This window comes from Psammomys obesus, unplaced genomic scaffold (genome assembly GCF_907164565.1).
Source record: "Psammomys obesus unplaced genomic scaffold, mPsaObe1.curated_primary_1811, whole genome shotgun sequence".
NCBI lineage: Eukaryota > Metazoa > Chordata > Mammalia > Rodentia > Muridae > Psammomys > Psammomys obesus.
The window spans coordinates 9,961,437-9,978,505 of record NW_026596100.1 but is presented as its reverse complement, the minus strand read 5'-3'; the positions used below and the strand labels follow the sequence as shown (position 1 = coordinate 9,978,505).

General features: G+C 34.8%; 1 protein-coding gene across 1 annotated transcript in view; it reads right to left on the bottom strand.

Annotated features, from left to right (window-relative positions):
• Positions 1–561: 561 nt before the first annotated feature.
• Positions 562–17,069, bottom strand: part of St8sia4 (ST8 alpha-N-acetyl-neuraminide alpha-2,8-sialyltransferase 4) — a 95,954-nt gene continuing 79,446 nt past the window's right edge. The window contains exon 5 of the mRNA XM_055628399.1: positions 562–4,777. Coding sequence (XP_055484374.1) covers positions 4,495–4,777 — 283 coding nt within the window. The 3' untranslated portion in view covers positions 562–4,494. The remainder of the gene's footprint in view (positions 4,778–17,069) is intronic.

Here is a 17,069-nt window from a genome sequence, read left to right as displayed (position 1 = left end):
GAATGTTGAAAAGAAACTCAAGAAATTACTTTTAAAGTGTTTTCTAGAAAATAGTCTCAGTCTGAAGACACAGATTTTTAAGTTATTGAAACATCTGGACAAAGATTTTAGTAGTCATTCTAAATCATCTTCTGGAAGGCAAACAGCAAATGGCAGCAATTTGAAGATGCAATCACAAACCAACAGGCAGCTGGGAAATGCTATGTGTAAAAAGTCAGCAGGGCTCTCATCATGGATGTTAAATGAATCAGCTGTGTTAGTTAGTGGAAGTATAAATTAGAAATAAATTGCAGTAACCCATGTAGTGAATGTTCCAGACTCAAAACCACACACAGAATATTACCCACACCCAACTGTTAAGGACTTTTTGATGTTCATGCTGGTATTGGAATTAGTCATGTATCCATGAACTCATTTAAAGTAAATGTTTAAACCAACTGTCAATCAGTGAGGCTGAAATTGGAAAAGACTCAAGCAGTAATAGAAGCTCCAAAGAGCAGTCACCTAATATTGACACATGAAGTGAAATCAAAGATGTAGCTATACAAGATGAGTCAAAAATTGGAAAAAAGTAATTTAATTTATTTTACAATTGTACGAATGATAAAGCAAGAATATCTAATTACTGTACACAAACAACAGAAAACAGTGTGGAACAGAATGAACCTACAGAGTAAGTTTCATCTTCACTTTCCACAGAGCAGTGTAAGAAAAATTCAGTAGCAATTATCCTATGCAGCAAAGCTATCTGTAAACTCTTTTGCTTTCTTCCTGTTATATACATTTAAAACACTTGTGCTTTCACTTACACAAAGAAACAGTATTTCTTAAAGGGTGCTACATAAAGGGAAACACACAGCCTAGACCCACAATCAGAAAATCGCATTTTAAATACATTGCCAGCTTGAAGATACATTTTCTTTACTTTTTTTTTTTTTGTAAGATCTGAACATACTAGTCTCTTACTATTACTCTAGGAAAGAACATATAATTAAACTATGAAGTAGGTCTTTCTTAAAGCAGAGTAAATGAAGTCTCAAAAGAACTTCTGTTTTTAAAGTGGTCATGATCTCCAAGGCAGTTCACAGTGCAGACCCTGAAGATATCAGTATAACACACATCTAGTTGTGCATGTATTACAGACTCAGTGTGTACACACAGATATACATATATAACATGGTATATATGCATCACACATGTCTATTTGTACTATATAGATATATTTATAGCACATATAATAAAATATCTATTTCTAGGTGGGTTGTATTTGGAGTTTGTTTAGCAAATACAAACAATTATCCTTACTTTTTAAAATTTAAAACCTTGATATATTGATAACATTTAATGGAGAAACTTCCAAACTTGTCGAGATAACAGCTAACTGTACACAACTTTTCCCATCCCCCTCCACATCTATAGATAGTCCTTGTAACAATCACGTGAGAATACCTCAGTGAACCAAACATCACTAATATGTATCATGGCTAACTGGCACAACTAGAAATAAATTACTTTGCTTACCCTTTCTTGAGTAGTAGCTGAGTAATTTGTTGGTATGTACACTACCCTTATCATTTCTTCAATAAAGCATTTCTGTAAGCATATATGTAGAGATTTCCATTAACAATCAGTATACAGTTCATATGATACACAACACATGAAGACAATTCAATGCCCAGCATCTTCTCCCAGTGAGAAAGACTTCCACAATAGTTTCATTATTCCTGTGAGCTGAATCACTAGATTTGCCCTGAAAATCTATTACTGATTCATATTTTCTTTCAGAACTCATTATTAACTATAGGTCATGCTGAGTAATAATAGGGAGAATATTTCCATGGTCTATTTGTGGCAATAGCACAGTAGCAACCATGTTACCTCAATGACTGGGATATTTTACAGTCAGCTGTCTGAACATTCCCAGGTGCGTAATTAAGTCATGAAGAAGGAATAAAACAAGTAAAGCTGTGAGCATGTTATATTAACGAAAATGCGGGTACTTCAAGTGTATACTTATAGTTTGATTTTGCTATGATCCCTTATGCTATCGTGTGTGTTAAACCATAACTGCCTTCCTCCCTCTCACTGTTAGTCTTCTCCCTGCAAGAAGGCAATGATAAGGATTGCAGTGTGAGGGCATAAATGAAAAGCTGTATGATAGAAGATGAAATGTTCTCACACAGTATTTCTTCTTTGAGCACTACACATCTTTAATTGAATTCTTTCTTATGTATTGAAAGTTCCCTGAGATGAACAAAAGTAGTTTCTTTCAAATCTGAAGCCCTTTTGATGCTGAACATTCTCTTAACTGGGCAAGCATTTAGAAAACACAACGCAGAGGGTGAAGAATCAATGTGAAAACGTTAAAAGGCACTACCCAATGCATCTAAGAGAGAAACATCAACGCACGAAACAGCGGATGGTTGAGGTGTGCTTGCTGTGACCTAAGTTTCTTTTTTTTTTCCTTTTTAAAATTCAGTCAAAATGGTATGCTGATGCTTTTAAATACATATTTTAAAAAAGGGCCAAGTTAGTATTTGCTTGTAAGAATTTACTTGTGACTTCTAGATTTCTATGGAATTGATGTTAGGTGCTGCTGGGAATACTTCTTTCAATACAGTTCAAAATAAATTTGACACACACATTACCCACTCCACTTTTCATTTGTCCAGTAAATTAGACTTTCAATTTAATATTCATACAACACATATCTAATACTTTCAAATTTCCAAATAGATGAGGAGTTTAATGAAAAAAATCTTATTGAGATAATTCATGCTACTTATGAAACTCCCATTCTATTTTTCTTTCTGATAGGTACACAGGTTCTCAGAAAATGCTTTTTATCCTGAGATTCTGTTGGCTTTTTAAAATATTGCTAACTTTTCTTCAAAATATTGGTAACTGCACTACATGACTATCCTTTTCCATAATATAAATTATGTATACAGTATATGTATACTTTCTCCATGCTATTCATTCATTTTAGATTTCTTGTCATAAGAAAAACAAAATGCACATATTTCTCATGCTGTTTCTGCTTTCTTAAGACTGCCTTCCCCAAGAAACAAGAAGTCATGTCAAGGTGCTGCAGGCCAAAGCAGAAGTGAGAATTCAGTTCTTCTGCTTTCAAGAGAAACAGAAAACTGGCCTACCAGTCAGTTCAGATTCAAAGTCACTCTACTCTATGAAAAACTTCATGTTCCTTTAAAAATGCAGTAATAATGAAACTGTACTTAATTACAGAAAAATCCTTGTCAATTGAATTCATTTTAAATGCACAGTGTTTACATATTATTAAACTGCACTGAATCTGTTATGAAAACAAGGCTTGATTGATCATGTTATTTTGTAGAGAGAAATTTTAAAGTGATATGAAGTGGCTCATGTTGATCCTTGCACCAGAACAACCAAGATGATATTATAGAAGAAGAAGTCACATTTCAGCTACATCAATCCAACATTTCTTCTACAGGGCAACATGTTTTCATAAAATTATTATGAAATGTCAAAGATGTCAATTAAACATAACGTTTGTGTTTGAAAGTTTTTAATTATTTTGAGCCAAGTTTTATATTAACAGCATCTTGATGTGTTAGTGTTAATATATTCTTTTCATGAAAGGAGAATGGTTTACTGTGTTGGAACATGATATAATCTTTGGTACCAAGAGTGAAATTTCTCTGCTAATTTTACTATTTTTAAAAATATCACTTCTTTACAATTGTTTATTACTAATGAGTGGTATAGTTTGGCTGGTACCTGCTGCACCATTAAGACATAATCCAGAGATTTAGAGTTGTGCAAAATAAAACAAACAAAACCCCAAAATTTGGTGTGATTGCTGTTTAAAAACTATAAGAACTTTAAAAAGGACTGCTTGAAGTTTTTTTTCATCTATATGTATTTCTCATTTCTGTATCTCAAACCAATTTCTAAGCACCCCATACTCAAACCAAAATAAATTTCAGAAGACAAAAATGTAAGCAAAACATAAACATGATCATTCTCAGTGTCCTGATTGGAGGCCTTAACTCGATCTGCTCCATCTCATGGATTGCACTGCTCGAACTCTGTTCTTCTTCGTTTCTGCTCCTAGAGATGTTCTAATGTCCCAAGGGCCAAGTTGTGCTCCCGGGCTCCCTTCCAGTGTGCTTGGCATTACAGGGGCTGCCCCACAGTGATGGACATTTTTGCTTTGCTAATTAATGATGAGTGCACTATTGGATCTTGTAAACACTACTGGTGATACATTCAGACTGTATTCTTCTTGGAAGTGGCACTTACGAGGACCCTTGAAGTCAGAGTATTTTACAGTGAGAGCACTTGACAGGTATTTCTTTAGCTGGTGGTGTGTTCACATAGACTTCCATTTCAGCTATTCAGTCACTGGTGGTTGCTGAAACCCAGCCTTGTTTTGGATCCTGTTTCTAAATCTCCAGAAGCATCTTTAGAAAAAAGTTTGTGTCCAGTTTTCATCCTTCAAAATGTGCTTTATTGCTTCATGCACTTCCCTGTCGTCAGTTTTAGAGCTCCTCTATTGTGTAGCACATTCAATGTTTTAAATTCTAATGGCATTCTGTGAGGACTTGCGTTGGAAAAGTATCTATATTTTAAGTCATCATAATAATGATATTTAACAGCCTTTCCATTCAAATCTTTAGGGAACGGCCAGAATCCATACAGGTGAATTTCATCACAGAATCTGGTGGCAAGTGTATACATGAGGAGGCCTGTGCTGGGTCTTTTGATAGGAACTTTGTTGGTCAGCCAGTATCTGGAAGAAACAAAAACAAAAGTAAAACAGTATCAAATTTATAGTAATATAGCATATATTCTACAGAAGGCATATCATGTAGCAAACACAGTGAATGATTCTGAGTAAACATTTCAGTGATTACTGAAAAATAGTGTTTATGTACTTAGAAAATTTTACATGTTCAACTTTTCTTTTATGTTTATTTTCTTACACATTCTTGAGTCCATAAAAACAGCCAGAGGATTAAAAGCATCTGTTAATACTGTTCTAGAATTTCTCATTCCAAATTAATTAAGAATAAGCATGTATCTAATGGTGAAAGTAGAATCTTCGAAGAAAGGTATAAATATCATTGAAAGTGCACAGCACTAATGACATAGCTTTGACTGTCAGCCGATAGAAGTAAAAGCCTGGCAAGGTATGCAGAGGCTGGGACTCTTGAGTCTCACTGATCACCTTGTGTGTAGGATCAGGCACCAAGACTGAATTCCAGGCTCACACATACACATGAACAGTCTCAGACACACAACACATAACCAAATCAATGCTTAACTTGAATTATGTCAGCTGCCCTTTTCAACTGTAATCATAAAACCATAGTTTAATTAGGTGACTTTAAAAAAATTACCACACAGCTGGGATACAAAGTGAATAAATTGTGATAAATAATAATAAAGAAAAATTTAGGAAAAGAAAATACTTTTTTTCTGTACAAAATATTACCACAATGAGCACAAGAGCAATAACTAAACAAAATATCATTTACAATAAATTAATGAAGAGTTCAGTCTTTACATAATTTGACATTTAAAATTTTTATTGATAAAATATGTTCCCTGACAATTTTATATACATATATTGCTTTCTGTTAACTCCTACCCCACCTTTTCATCTCTTTCCCATCTCTGCCACCTGTTAATCTTGCCTTCGGATTCTTTTTCCACATTCCTGTCCTTTTACTTTGTTTTGTGACTACTTTGTTTTTAACCAGGACCATCTGTGAGGCCATGTATTTCTTTTTAAGTAGGTAAGATGTATTTCCATGGTGAAAAATATTTCATAATATGAACTTGTAACAACAATAACGTACTTCTGAATGTTCAGATACATTTTGGTTGCAAGTTTTGCTGGCCCGAAAAGCATGCAAATCTCCAGATGATCATCACCTTTAGAGGAGAGGGAGTTTCCAATGCTTCTGGGTACACTCATTTCCTTAAAGAAAATGGTGTCATGTGAAAACAACTAAAAGAGGAAGATTGTCAATTTCTTGTTATTTTTAGGGTGTCTTGTTTAAATAAAGTATAATAGATGCATGTACTTCTTTAATTATTGTATTTTTAAATTTTATTTTTTATATTAATTACAGTTTATTCACTCTGTATCCCATCTGTAGCCCTCTCTCTCATTCCCTCCCAATCCCACCCTCCCTCTCTCATTTCCTCCATGTCCCTCTCTAAGTCCACGGATAGAGGAGGGCCTCCTCTCCTTCTATTTGACCCTAGCTTATCAGGTCTCATCATGACTGGCTGCAATGTCCTCCTCTGTGGCTTGGTAAGGCTGCTGTTCCTTTGCTGTTGGGGAGAGGTCATGACATGCCTGAGTTCATGTCAGAGACAGTCTCTGTTCCCCTTACTAGGAAGCCCACTTGGATACTGAGCTGCCATGGGTTATGTCTGAACATAGGTTCTAGATTATATCCATGTATAGTTTTTGTTTGGAGTATCAGTCTCAGAAAAGACCCCTGTGCCCAGACATATTTGGTCCTTTTGGAGGTTTTGTCCTCTCCAGGTCTTACCTGGGATAAGATGATCAATCCTCACTTAGAAATACAAATTGGATGGTCATTGGAAGTAGGAGAAAACAAGAAACAGGACAGAAGCCTACCATGGAAAGCCTCTGAAAGACTCTACTTAACAGTGTATCAAAGCAGATGCTGAGACTCATAACCAAACCTTGGGCAGAGTACAGGGAATTATATAAAAAAAGTAGGTGTTAATTATTGTATTTCATAATCACTCAACCTTCTAACAATATGACTGAAGGAGAATTTTTGACAGAATCTTTAAGAAAACATCCAATATTGTATGCTAAACAGACTTACAGATGAAGTTGTAATATTCTTTCATTCTATTAGGGAAAAAAAAGTCCAGAGTTTCTCACCTAAGCATCTTAGAAAAAGCAAAAAGAAAAACAAACCAAACAACAACAACAAAAACCTTCTCTGATCATTTGTTGTTGCATATGTATTGGCATTTTGTGTAGAATAGAGGACAATATGGCATTACTTTTGTGTAATATTTGCTCCTGTCCTAAACATAGAATCTTATTGTTCTTTAATTAAAGTATTGTAGCTGAAAGATATATTTTTTAAATTAACAATAATTTAATTGTATTACTGTGCATTTCTATATAAATATCAACCTTATCAAGACTGTGAAACCATTACAATAATTCTAGCAATCCTGATAACAAAACTATCTAAATAAATAACACAAGTCTATAGGATTCAAAAATCAGAACATTAGATAAATACATTTAGTAGGTACTATAGAAATCCAATGGCATGCTTGAAACTATACAAGCCAATCTATAATACTGATTTGTTACTTCACCAGAATCATATCTGATGTAAAAGAACAAGTGGGGATATTCTTCAATTCTGCTTGCATACATAGCTAGATAATATCTGTAAACTTTGCAACTACACCCAAAGTACAATTTTTAAAATCACTGGTGTGCATTAGTGCTACATGCCTTTAATCCTAGCATTCAGGAGGCAAAGGCATGCAGATCTCTGAGTTCACGGCCATGATGGTCTATAGAGTGAGTTCCAAGATATCCAAGGCTACACAGGGAAACTTTCTCAAAAACAAACAAAAACAAAACATAATTCCTGAATCTATCCACAGATATACATAATATACGCTAACGTCTAAAATCGAGTTGCATCTTTTCTCCCTTATTCCTTTCACCTTTTTCACTTTTGTTTTAATATTACAATGTAAAGCTAAAATTCTTTAATAGTAATATACAAAATTTAGTTAAAAAGTTGTGTATAACTTACAGAGTATTTCTAAATGGAAAACAAGTATAGGTCCCATAGATCTCACTGTTCCAGGCATAAAATGTTAGTTCTTATTACCCAGTTTATTACTCTGCCTCCAATATAATTCCCATGTTCTTCCAGTAAACTAAAATCTGAAATGCTGCATATATGTTCATAAGATCCAGTTCTATTAGTCAAGGAAGAAGCTGTTTATTTCATTGAACTCAGTTAATAATAGTTAGCATAGCTTAATGTTATCATGGCATAAAGAAGATGGTAAAGGTGAAGGAATAAAGCATGGAATTTGACCTATAGAGAACAATATGTCACTCAAGATGTCATAAAGAGTGTAATTCTTTAATCCTGTGTACAAATCCAACTTCTCTCTTAGAGATTATCACTTAAAATTATATATTGAAGAACAAATTATGATGATCTCATTTCATTTCAGTGGACATGTTTCTTCAGTTGAGGACCATAAACATTTGTTTCTATGCCTTTGGCTTTGCTTAGTCTATCAAATTCCACTGATGGTTAAAATATTTTTTCAATCCAATTAAAAATGGGTACAGAGCTGAACAGAGAATTCTCAACATTGGAATATCGAATGGCAGAGAAACACTTAAAGAAATACTCAACATCTTTTGTCATCAGGGAAAGGCAAATCAAAACAACCCTGAGATTTCACCTTACACCCATCAGAATAGCTAAGATCAAAAAACTCAAATGACAATACATGCTGGAGAGGATGTGGAGAAAGGGGAACCCTTCTCCATTGCTGGTGGGAATGTAAACTGGTACAACTACTTTGGAAATCAATCTATCGCTTTCTCAGAAAATTAGGAATAGTGCTAGCTCAAGAAACCACACCTTGGGATTTATCCAAAATATGCTCAAGTACACAACAAAGACATTTGTTCAACCATGTTCGAAGCAGCTTTATTCATAATAGCAAGAACCTGGAAATAACCCAGATGGATTCAACTGAGTTATGGATGAAGAAATTGTGGTACTTGTACACAGTGGAATACTACTTAGCAATTAAAAGCAAGAAAATCATGAAATTTGCAGGCAAATGGTGGGATCAAGAAAAAAATCATCCTGAGTGAGGTATCTCAGAAACAGAAAGACACACATGGTATATATTCACTTTTAAGTGGATATGAGACATATAATATAGAATAAACATACTGAAATCCATACACCTAAAGAAGCTAAGCAAGAAGGAGGACCCTGTGTAAGATGAACAATCCTCACTTAGAAAGGCAAACAGGACAGAAATTGGAAGAGGGAGAAAACAGGAAACAGGACGGGAGCCTACCACAGAGGGACTCTGAAAGACTCTGCCCAGCAGTGTATCAAAGCAGATGCTGAGACTCTTACCCAAACTTTGGGCAGAGTGCAAAGAATCTTATTAAAGAAGGGGGAGAGAGAAAGACATGGAGGGGAAAAGAGATCCACAAGGAGAACAACAGAGCCAAAAAAATCTGGGCAAAGCGGTATTTTCTGAGACTGATACTCCAACCAACGACCATGCATACAGATAACCTAGAACCCCTGCACAGATGTAGCCTATGGCAACTCAGTCTCCAAGTGGGTTCTCTAGTAAGGGAACAGGGACTGTCTCTGACAGAATTCAGTGGCTGGCTCTTTGGTTACCTCCCCCTGAGAGGGGAGCAGCCTTACCAGGCCACAGAGGAAGACCATGCTGCCAGTCCTGATGAGACTTGATAGGCTAGGGTCAGATGGAAAGAGAGGAGAACCTTTCCTATGAGTGGACTTGGAGAAGGGCATGGGAGGAGAGGAGGGAAGGAGGGTGGGATTGGGAGGGAATGAGGAAAGGTGCTACAGCTAGGATGCAAAGTGAATAAAATGTAATTAATATAAAAAAAGAAAAATTAAACAAAAAAAGAAAAACAAAGATTTCTAATCAGTTAATTTAATTTTTTTAAAAGTTTGGAATATATACATTGGAAATATGTATTAAAAATATACATTTTAAACCAGAAAAAAAATTTTCATGAAACCCTAAATATGCTTTAGCCTAAAAATTTATTTCAGTTATCTTTTTTGAGATATGCTATCATAACTCAGTGAGTATGATTAATAAGTTATTTATAATTTAAGTTTGGTAGTATTTTTTATTTTATCTGATAATTATATCAAATAATAATAACATTAAACCTAATAATCTGATAACTTCAAAGAACCACAATCACAAGGAAGAAAACAAAAATATGGTGTTCAATTTTATTGTTTTGTGTTTGTCTTCAGAAAATTGTCAGGTTATAAATAATAATTTAAATTTATATTTGAATAAAGAGTTTTAGCATTTTGATGTTATAGAGTAGTACATAAATTTTAGTATCATTTTGAAACTATTAGGGCCTACCACAGAGGGCCTCTGAAAGACTCTACAGATCAAGGTATGGAAGCAGAGGCTGAGATTCAGCCAAATTTTGGGCAGAGTGCATGGAATTTTATGAAAGAAAGGAGAGATAGAAATACCTGGAGGTGACAGGAACTCCAAAAGGAGACCAACAGAGCCAAAACAAACAAACAAACAAACAAACAAACAAACAAACAATCAAAAAACTGGTCCCTGGGGCCCCTGCAGAGACTTATCCCCCAACCAAGGACCATGTATGGAGAGGACCTAAAACCCATACTCATAGGTAGCCTAGAGACTCAGTCTCCAAGTGAGTTCCCCAGCAAGGGGAACAGGGGTTATATCTGATATTAACTCAGTGACTGGCTTTCTGATCACCTTCCCCTTGAGTGGTGCAGCCTTTGCCAGGCCACAGAGGAAGACAATGCAGCCAGTCCTGATGAGACCCAATACGCTAGGGTCAATAGAAGAGGAGGAGGACCTCCCCTATCAGTGGACTAGGGGAGGGGTATAGAGGAAGAAGAGGGAGGGCAGGGTGGGTGGAATTGAGAGGAGACAAGGAAGGTGGCCACAGAAGGATACAAAGTAAATAAATTGTAATAAATAGTAAATTAAAAAATTAAACAAACAAAAAAGCTATGCTAACAAAACCTTCCAGGATTATGTGATAGCTTGAGATTTCACCAAAAGTACAGTTGATAATTAACTTCTTAAAGAAATGAATCGAATGTTCCTGCATTATCTCAGTGAGGACATTTAAGTCTGCCATGTATTCATCTCTTTACTTTAGTTATATTGCAGAATTGCAGAGATCCTAAACTTGCTTCTGTTTTGAAGAAACAAAGAGGAAAAAATGAACATTAAGCCTGATTTGTAAAGATAAAATAATCAGCGGTAGAGCTCAAATAATTATTTGGAAAAACCAAAATATTAATCTATTGAGTGTTTATAAAGGAACTGGATTATACTCTCCACATAAGAGTTTCTAAAGTTTGTTTTTAAAACAAAACAAAACACATTTTAAATAGGTTTTATTTCACTGAAGAAGCTACTAGGGCTTAAGGAATAGGTAAAGTTAAATAAGCAGTTTAAGCTCCCGTATAAAGCAGATGGGAGAACCTGATTTTTCTTTGCATTTGCAATGATATCAGTTTCAAATGACAAGTACTTGGATTCCCCAGATTCTCTAGATCATTCAACTTGGAATAAAATTTAATGGAGAAATATGAAAGTGTGGTATTATGGTGATTATCAGGCTAATGTCATCAGTGCTGTGGTTTTTGCATGTGGCTTTTGTAACCTATTTCAAAAGGGAATAGAGCCCATTTTTCTCAGTGTACACTCTCAAGTTAGAAGTTGAGTTTCTGGTTTAAATATGCAAATATTTATTTAACCACACTGCAAATGCCAAAATCATTGACATTGTTTCACAGGGTAAGAATTTCACAGTGGAGCTGAGTAATATTCTTTAAAATATTTTCAAGTGGGTTCCCTATTAAGGAGAGTAGGGCCTGTATCTATCATGAACTCAGTGGCCAGTGTTTTGATCACCTCCCCTTGCTAGGTACAGACCTAGAGGAGGACAATGTAGCCAGTCCTGATGAGACCTGATAGGCTTAGGGTCAGAAGGAAGGGGAGGAGTACCTCCACTATCAGTGGAGTAGGGAAGGGCCATAGAGGGAGAAGAAGGAGGGAGTGTGGGACTCGGAGGAGATGAGGGAGGGGCCTACAGCCAGGATACAAAGTGAATAAATTGTAATAATAAATAAATAAATAAGTGAAAATTTGTAAGCTCTAGAGGTTATGTAGTAGTACAATTTTTGTGTCCTCTCTGTGCAAGTTCTTTGTTAAGAAGTAAATTAAAAAAAAAAAAATCTTTTTGTATAGAAGCTGTTCAGTTAATATAGAAAAAAATTGATCAAGCTTAATTCATTGCAAGCATATGACCCTCCTGGAATGAAAAAGTATGATGATAAGCTTGAGGGTCAAACTCTAACCTCTGAGTAGAAATAATGATGCTATCAAACAGTGTATCCTCCGGAATCCTCTCCAGACTGTATGTTATGTGGTCTAAGAACATTGTTAATTTACCTATAAATGCAGAGTTAAGGAATTCCAGATCAGTTTATATAGTGTTGCTTACCACAAATCTCATATTTTATTAGCGAATGAATACTCTACTGGAACTTTATTTCATACACATTGATTCAAACTACTATATATTCTTCATAATATCTCACGTTGAATTCTTTTGTGGGAAAGGATGTTAAAACTCATGGCTCCAGAAGAAATTTATTATGCCTGATTTGCTCAGTCAACAAGCTGCTTACTGATATTTTGTTACAGATTTAAGTGAAGCCTTTCGATGGGGAAAAGGAAGCTCTTCTTTTCTTACATGTTGTTGGTAGTTGTGGTGGAAATACTTTTCACACTATTGTTGTCAAGCTACTATCCTGATATCACTGAATATTTAACTGTGAAGATATGGTACAATCAGCCCTGAAAATCAATGCAATCTCGCCTCAGTATTATGTTTGCATCCAATAGAAATATAAAATATTTCTCCATATACAAGGAGGAATTAATCTTGAAAATTAAATTTCAATATTAAATAAATATTGGATAAAAACTTCTAAAAAATAACTGCTTTTTTAAAAATTTGAAAGAAATAAAATGAATGAATAGTATAGGTTTCAGGTTTATACAGGAGAACGAAGTCTTGCTGGTTCCCGAAACAAACGTAACTGCTCATTGCATACTATTCAGTCTTATACCCACAAGTAGTGTAAGTTTCACCTCTCACATAAGAAACCAATAAAGCATACGGAAACCATTAAGGAGACTCACAACTGGAAATGCAGAGAACAGCTGAGCAGGAGGCATCCAGCCCCGAGTGTTTTATCTACAGTACAACATCTGCATCTATGGCTCAGTTATCATCACAGAATGAGGATGGAAAGATTATTAGGGCCAGAGGACCAAAAACGTTTGCTGTGAATGTATGTTTTCTCTAAGTGAGAGGGAAGTTACAACCGTGAAATCTCAACAATATGGGCATCTAAACCAGGCCAAATGCTGACACCAGTTTATACATCCATGGGTAGATTATCACAGGACTCCACCCACACATGAAGATTTATAGACAATTAACAATGGCTATGATGGGGGAATTAGTCTTCCTCAGGGATGAGATCTCTTGGTTATCTAATGCCAAGTGACCAGCACTAAAAAACATATGCGCATATATATATATATATGCACTGTAAACCTAATGCAGTTCATCTTGATAGATTTGGTAGTCCTTCTTCCTTCCATATATATATATATAATAACCTCTATTATATATGTATATGTATATATATATATAATAACCTCTATTATATATGTATATGTAATATAATATATATATATATATATGAAGTTGGTAAGGACTGTTTAAAGAAGAGTTATGAGGGGTAATATAATATATAAAGGCACATATACATGAAACTTCAAATATTAATAATCTACATAATATAGATTATTATTATTATATAATCATGCAGTAAAATCTTGCTGAAAAGTGAGAGATTAAAACAAAAATATCCATAAGAACAATCTACATATCAAAATTCTGAATTAAAATGAACTTCAAAGCAACATGGGTGGCTCAGACCATTATATCTTAAAAAGAAAGGTGCTTAAGAAGGGGATGTTTTTTCAAGCCATAATATATAGACAGTTTCTAATTGTACTTAAGAAGCTCTTTTGATTATTTTAAAAATTATACTTGAAATATGAATCTAGAAAATGAAATATATATAGTGATATTTAGAAAGGTGTCATATTGACCGCACGTTGCGTAAGCCCTTTGTTTTAACTCACTGTACATCTGGGAGAATGTACAACTGGGACGTAATTGAAACTGTACATTGAGGAAGTAGTGATGTACAAAAAGTGAAATACTGGACACATAAATGGGAGCATCATTTGAACCATGAGGAATAAGCTAAATTGGGTTAAGGCTAAGGTCTCTCCTTAGTGACATTCGTGGGATCAGTTTTTGATAAACAAAAAACATGAAAGACTTATGTTTTCCCCTTATGACTCAAAGAAACCACTTATCTTGGGACATGGAATCCTATAAAGAAAGAGGAAGAGAGTTGTGCCACCAAAGATTTAGTAATATAAGGTTAGTTTGAGTAAAATGGAAAAAGTGCTTATCCATGCAAATATTTCTTTCTCGTAACATTTAGTCCAAGAAGCGACTTTGAGATCACACTTCCAGCCATCAGAAGAAGGCTTTCCCCACAAGAGTCAAGTTAACTATGAAAACAGTGTGTAAATGACTCTTAAAGGCTAATGGTTTCATTTTGACTACAAATGGACTGTTTACAAATGAGTGAGCAGAGTTCACTTCAGTGAGTCAGGCTGCTATAAGCTCCAGGTCAGAAACCTGAGTGAAATCTATTTCAAGATGAACAGGGGCCAAGAAAAGTGATCCTTAATTCTTTCAAATTTGCACAGTTCTTACCAGCAAAGTTTAGAAGTTCTGTAAAGTTTTCACAACTTTCAGCTTTCTGTCTGAAGTGTCTTAATTTAGGCATACTTCCCAATTTTATAAAGGATTAGAAGATAACAGAAATGCTTATTTAGACCAGTTTGCTGTCCTTTGCATTAATCACTCAATAAAGGAGTATTCACAAGTATTTAAATGGAGAAAAGCATTTTAGTTGAGTGAAAATCCCAGGAAGAAAAATGGTGTGCTAATGACAGGGCTACCGGCAGGCCTTGGCATTTGATATATAGTTCAAAGATATGTAAGTCTCTGGGAATACTACCTCCGCACATTCTACCAACACCGAAATTTGCCTGGCTAAAAGACAACATATGATAGTTTTTGTTAATTAAAATCCTTTTTCATGTCACTTTCAAATCTTTGTTGCTGAGATGCCAGCCTCATAGAATCAATACTACTCTCCATTAATTTTGTAGGTAGAGTCACTCAATTTACAAACTACATCTATAAAATAGCACATGAATAGTCAAGCATTACTAAATAGAATTTTTTAAAACAATATTCCTGTGAAGAAAGGGAAGAATAAGAATTGTAACTAAAAAGATATTAGTATCATAGCATATTCTGCTTTTTGCTATGGAAAACTACCAAGTGAAAACTGCTAGAAAGTGAGGCACTTCTATGACAAACAGGAAGTCTATGGAGGAAGAGAGGGGTGCTATTAGAGGGACATGGACAGGAAAGGAGCTCCACAAGGAGACCAACAAAACTAAAAGATCTGAGCTCAGAGGGTCCTGCAGAGACTGATGCAAAAACAGAGGACCAGGCAATGAGAGGACCTAGACTCCTGATGTGGCCGATTGGCAGCTCAATCTCCATGTGGATCTCTGAGTGAGAGGAGCAGAAGCTGCCTCTATCATGAACTCAGATGACTGCTCTTTGATCACTTGCCCCTAATGATGCAGCCTTGCCAGGCGATGGAGGAAGAGGATCCAGGCAGTCCTGATGAGACTTAACAAGCTATGGGCAGATGGCAATAGTAGAGAACTCCCCCTTTCAGTGGACTAGGGGAAAAAGATGAGAGTGGGACTGTGGGAGTTGAGGGAGGGGGCTTTAATTATGATATATAATGAATAAATTGTGAAGAAAAAATAAAAATTAAAAAAGACAAAAAAATAAATAAGTGTAGGCAAAAAAAAAAAAAAAAAAGGCATACTCTCATTATGAGGTTTGCCATACCAGTTGACTGATGTATATTGCTGAAGGACTGAAGATGAATACATTCACACTGTATAAAAAATAAATAAATATTAAATTTATTAAGCTAATGTGAGGCCTCTTCTGAAGCTTCAGAATTAACTTCAAACTCCATGTAAATCCTTGCATAGTCTAGTTTTATCCCAACAAACCGACACTGTCTTCCTTAGTAATTTTTCATTCTTCAGTTTGATATGAATCCTCATTTATCCCTTACTATATTCAGAAGTCAGCTAAAATACTTTTGAATTAATTTTTTATTCATTAAAAGACTGAATAAAATTAAAAAACAAAAACAAAAACTGTTATTTTTCACCTTCTTTTGCAACACCTCAAGAATTAAAAACTATATGTCCACATAAAAATTTTACTTTAATGGCCCCCAAAAGGAAATACTTCACATTTCATGAATAGATAAGGTATATTATATAACATATGAAAATGTTATCTGCAATTTAATATGAAATACTGATCCATGCCATGACACATACCAATCATTAAAAAGTATGGTAAGTAAAAGAAGAAAGTTACAACAAAAGTACTCATTACATTATTCCTTTTATATAAAATATGCAAGGGGCTATAGTTTCTTTAAAGAAAAAGTTAATTACAGATGGCCAAGAACTGGAATTGGAGACAAAGAGGATTTTCTGTAATGGTTGTAATACATGATGACTTTCTTTTGGATAATAATAATAAAAAAATGATTGTGATGATGTCTAAGTAATCTTATCAGTAAATGAAAAAGCCATCTGATTTTATAGTTTAAATGTCTGAGTAAAATAAATCCAGAAAAAGCTGTTGTAATAAAAAAGGTAGCACTGAGTGGTCCATACCTAAAGTTTCTATATCAAACACAGTACTTTCTCATAGTTTCACAAAGTAGTTTGCAGCACTCAAGAACTACCTGGGAGGGAAATATAATCCTAAAGGTACAGAACAGTAAGATTTTTTTTTTTATGTTCTTAAATTTTACCTTTGTTAACCACTTAATTTTCTTTCTTTCTTTATTATTTATTACAATTTAATCACTTTGTATCCCAGAGGGTGGGACTGGGAGGAGATGAGGGAGGGGGTTTGTTGGGAACGGTGCCTCTGGCAGATGCTTTGATATTTAAAT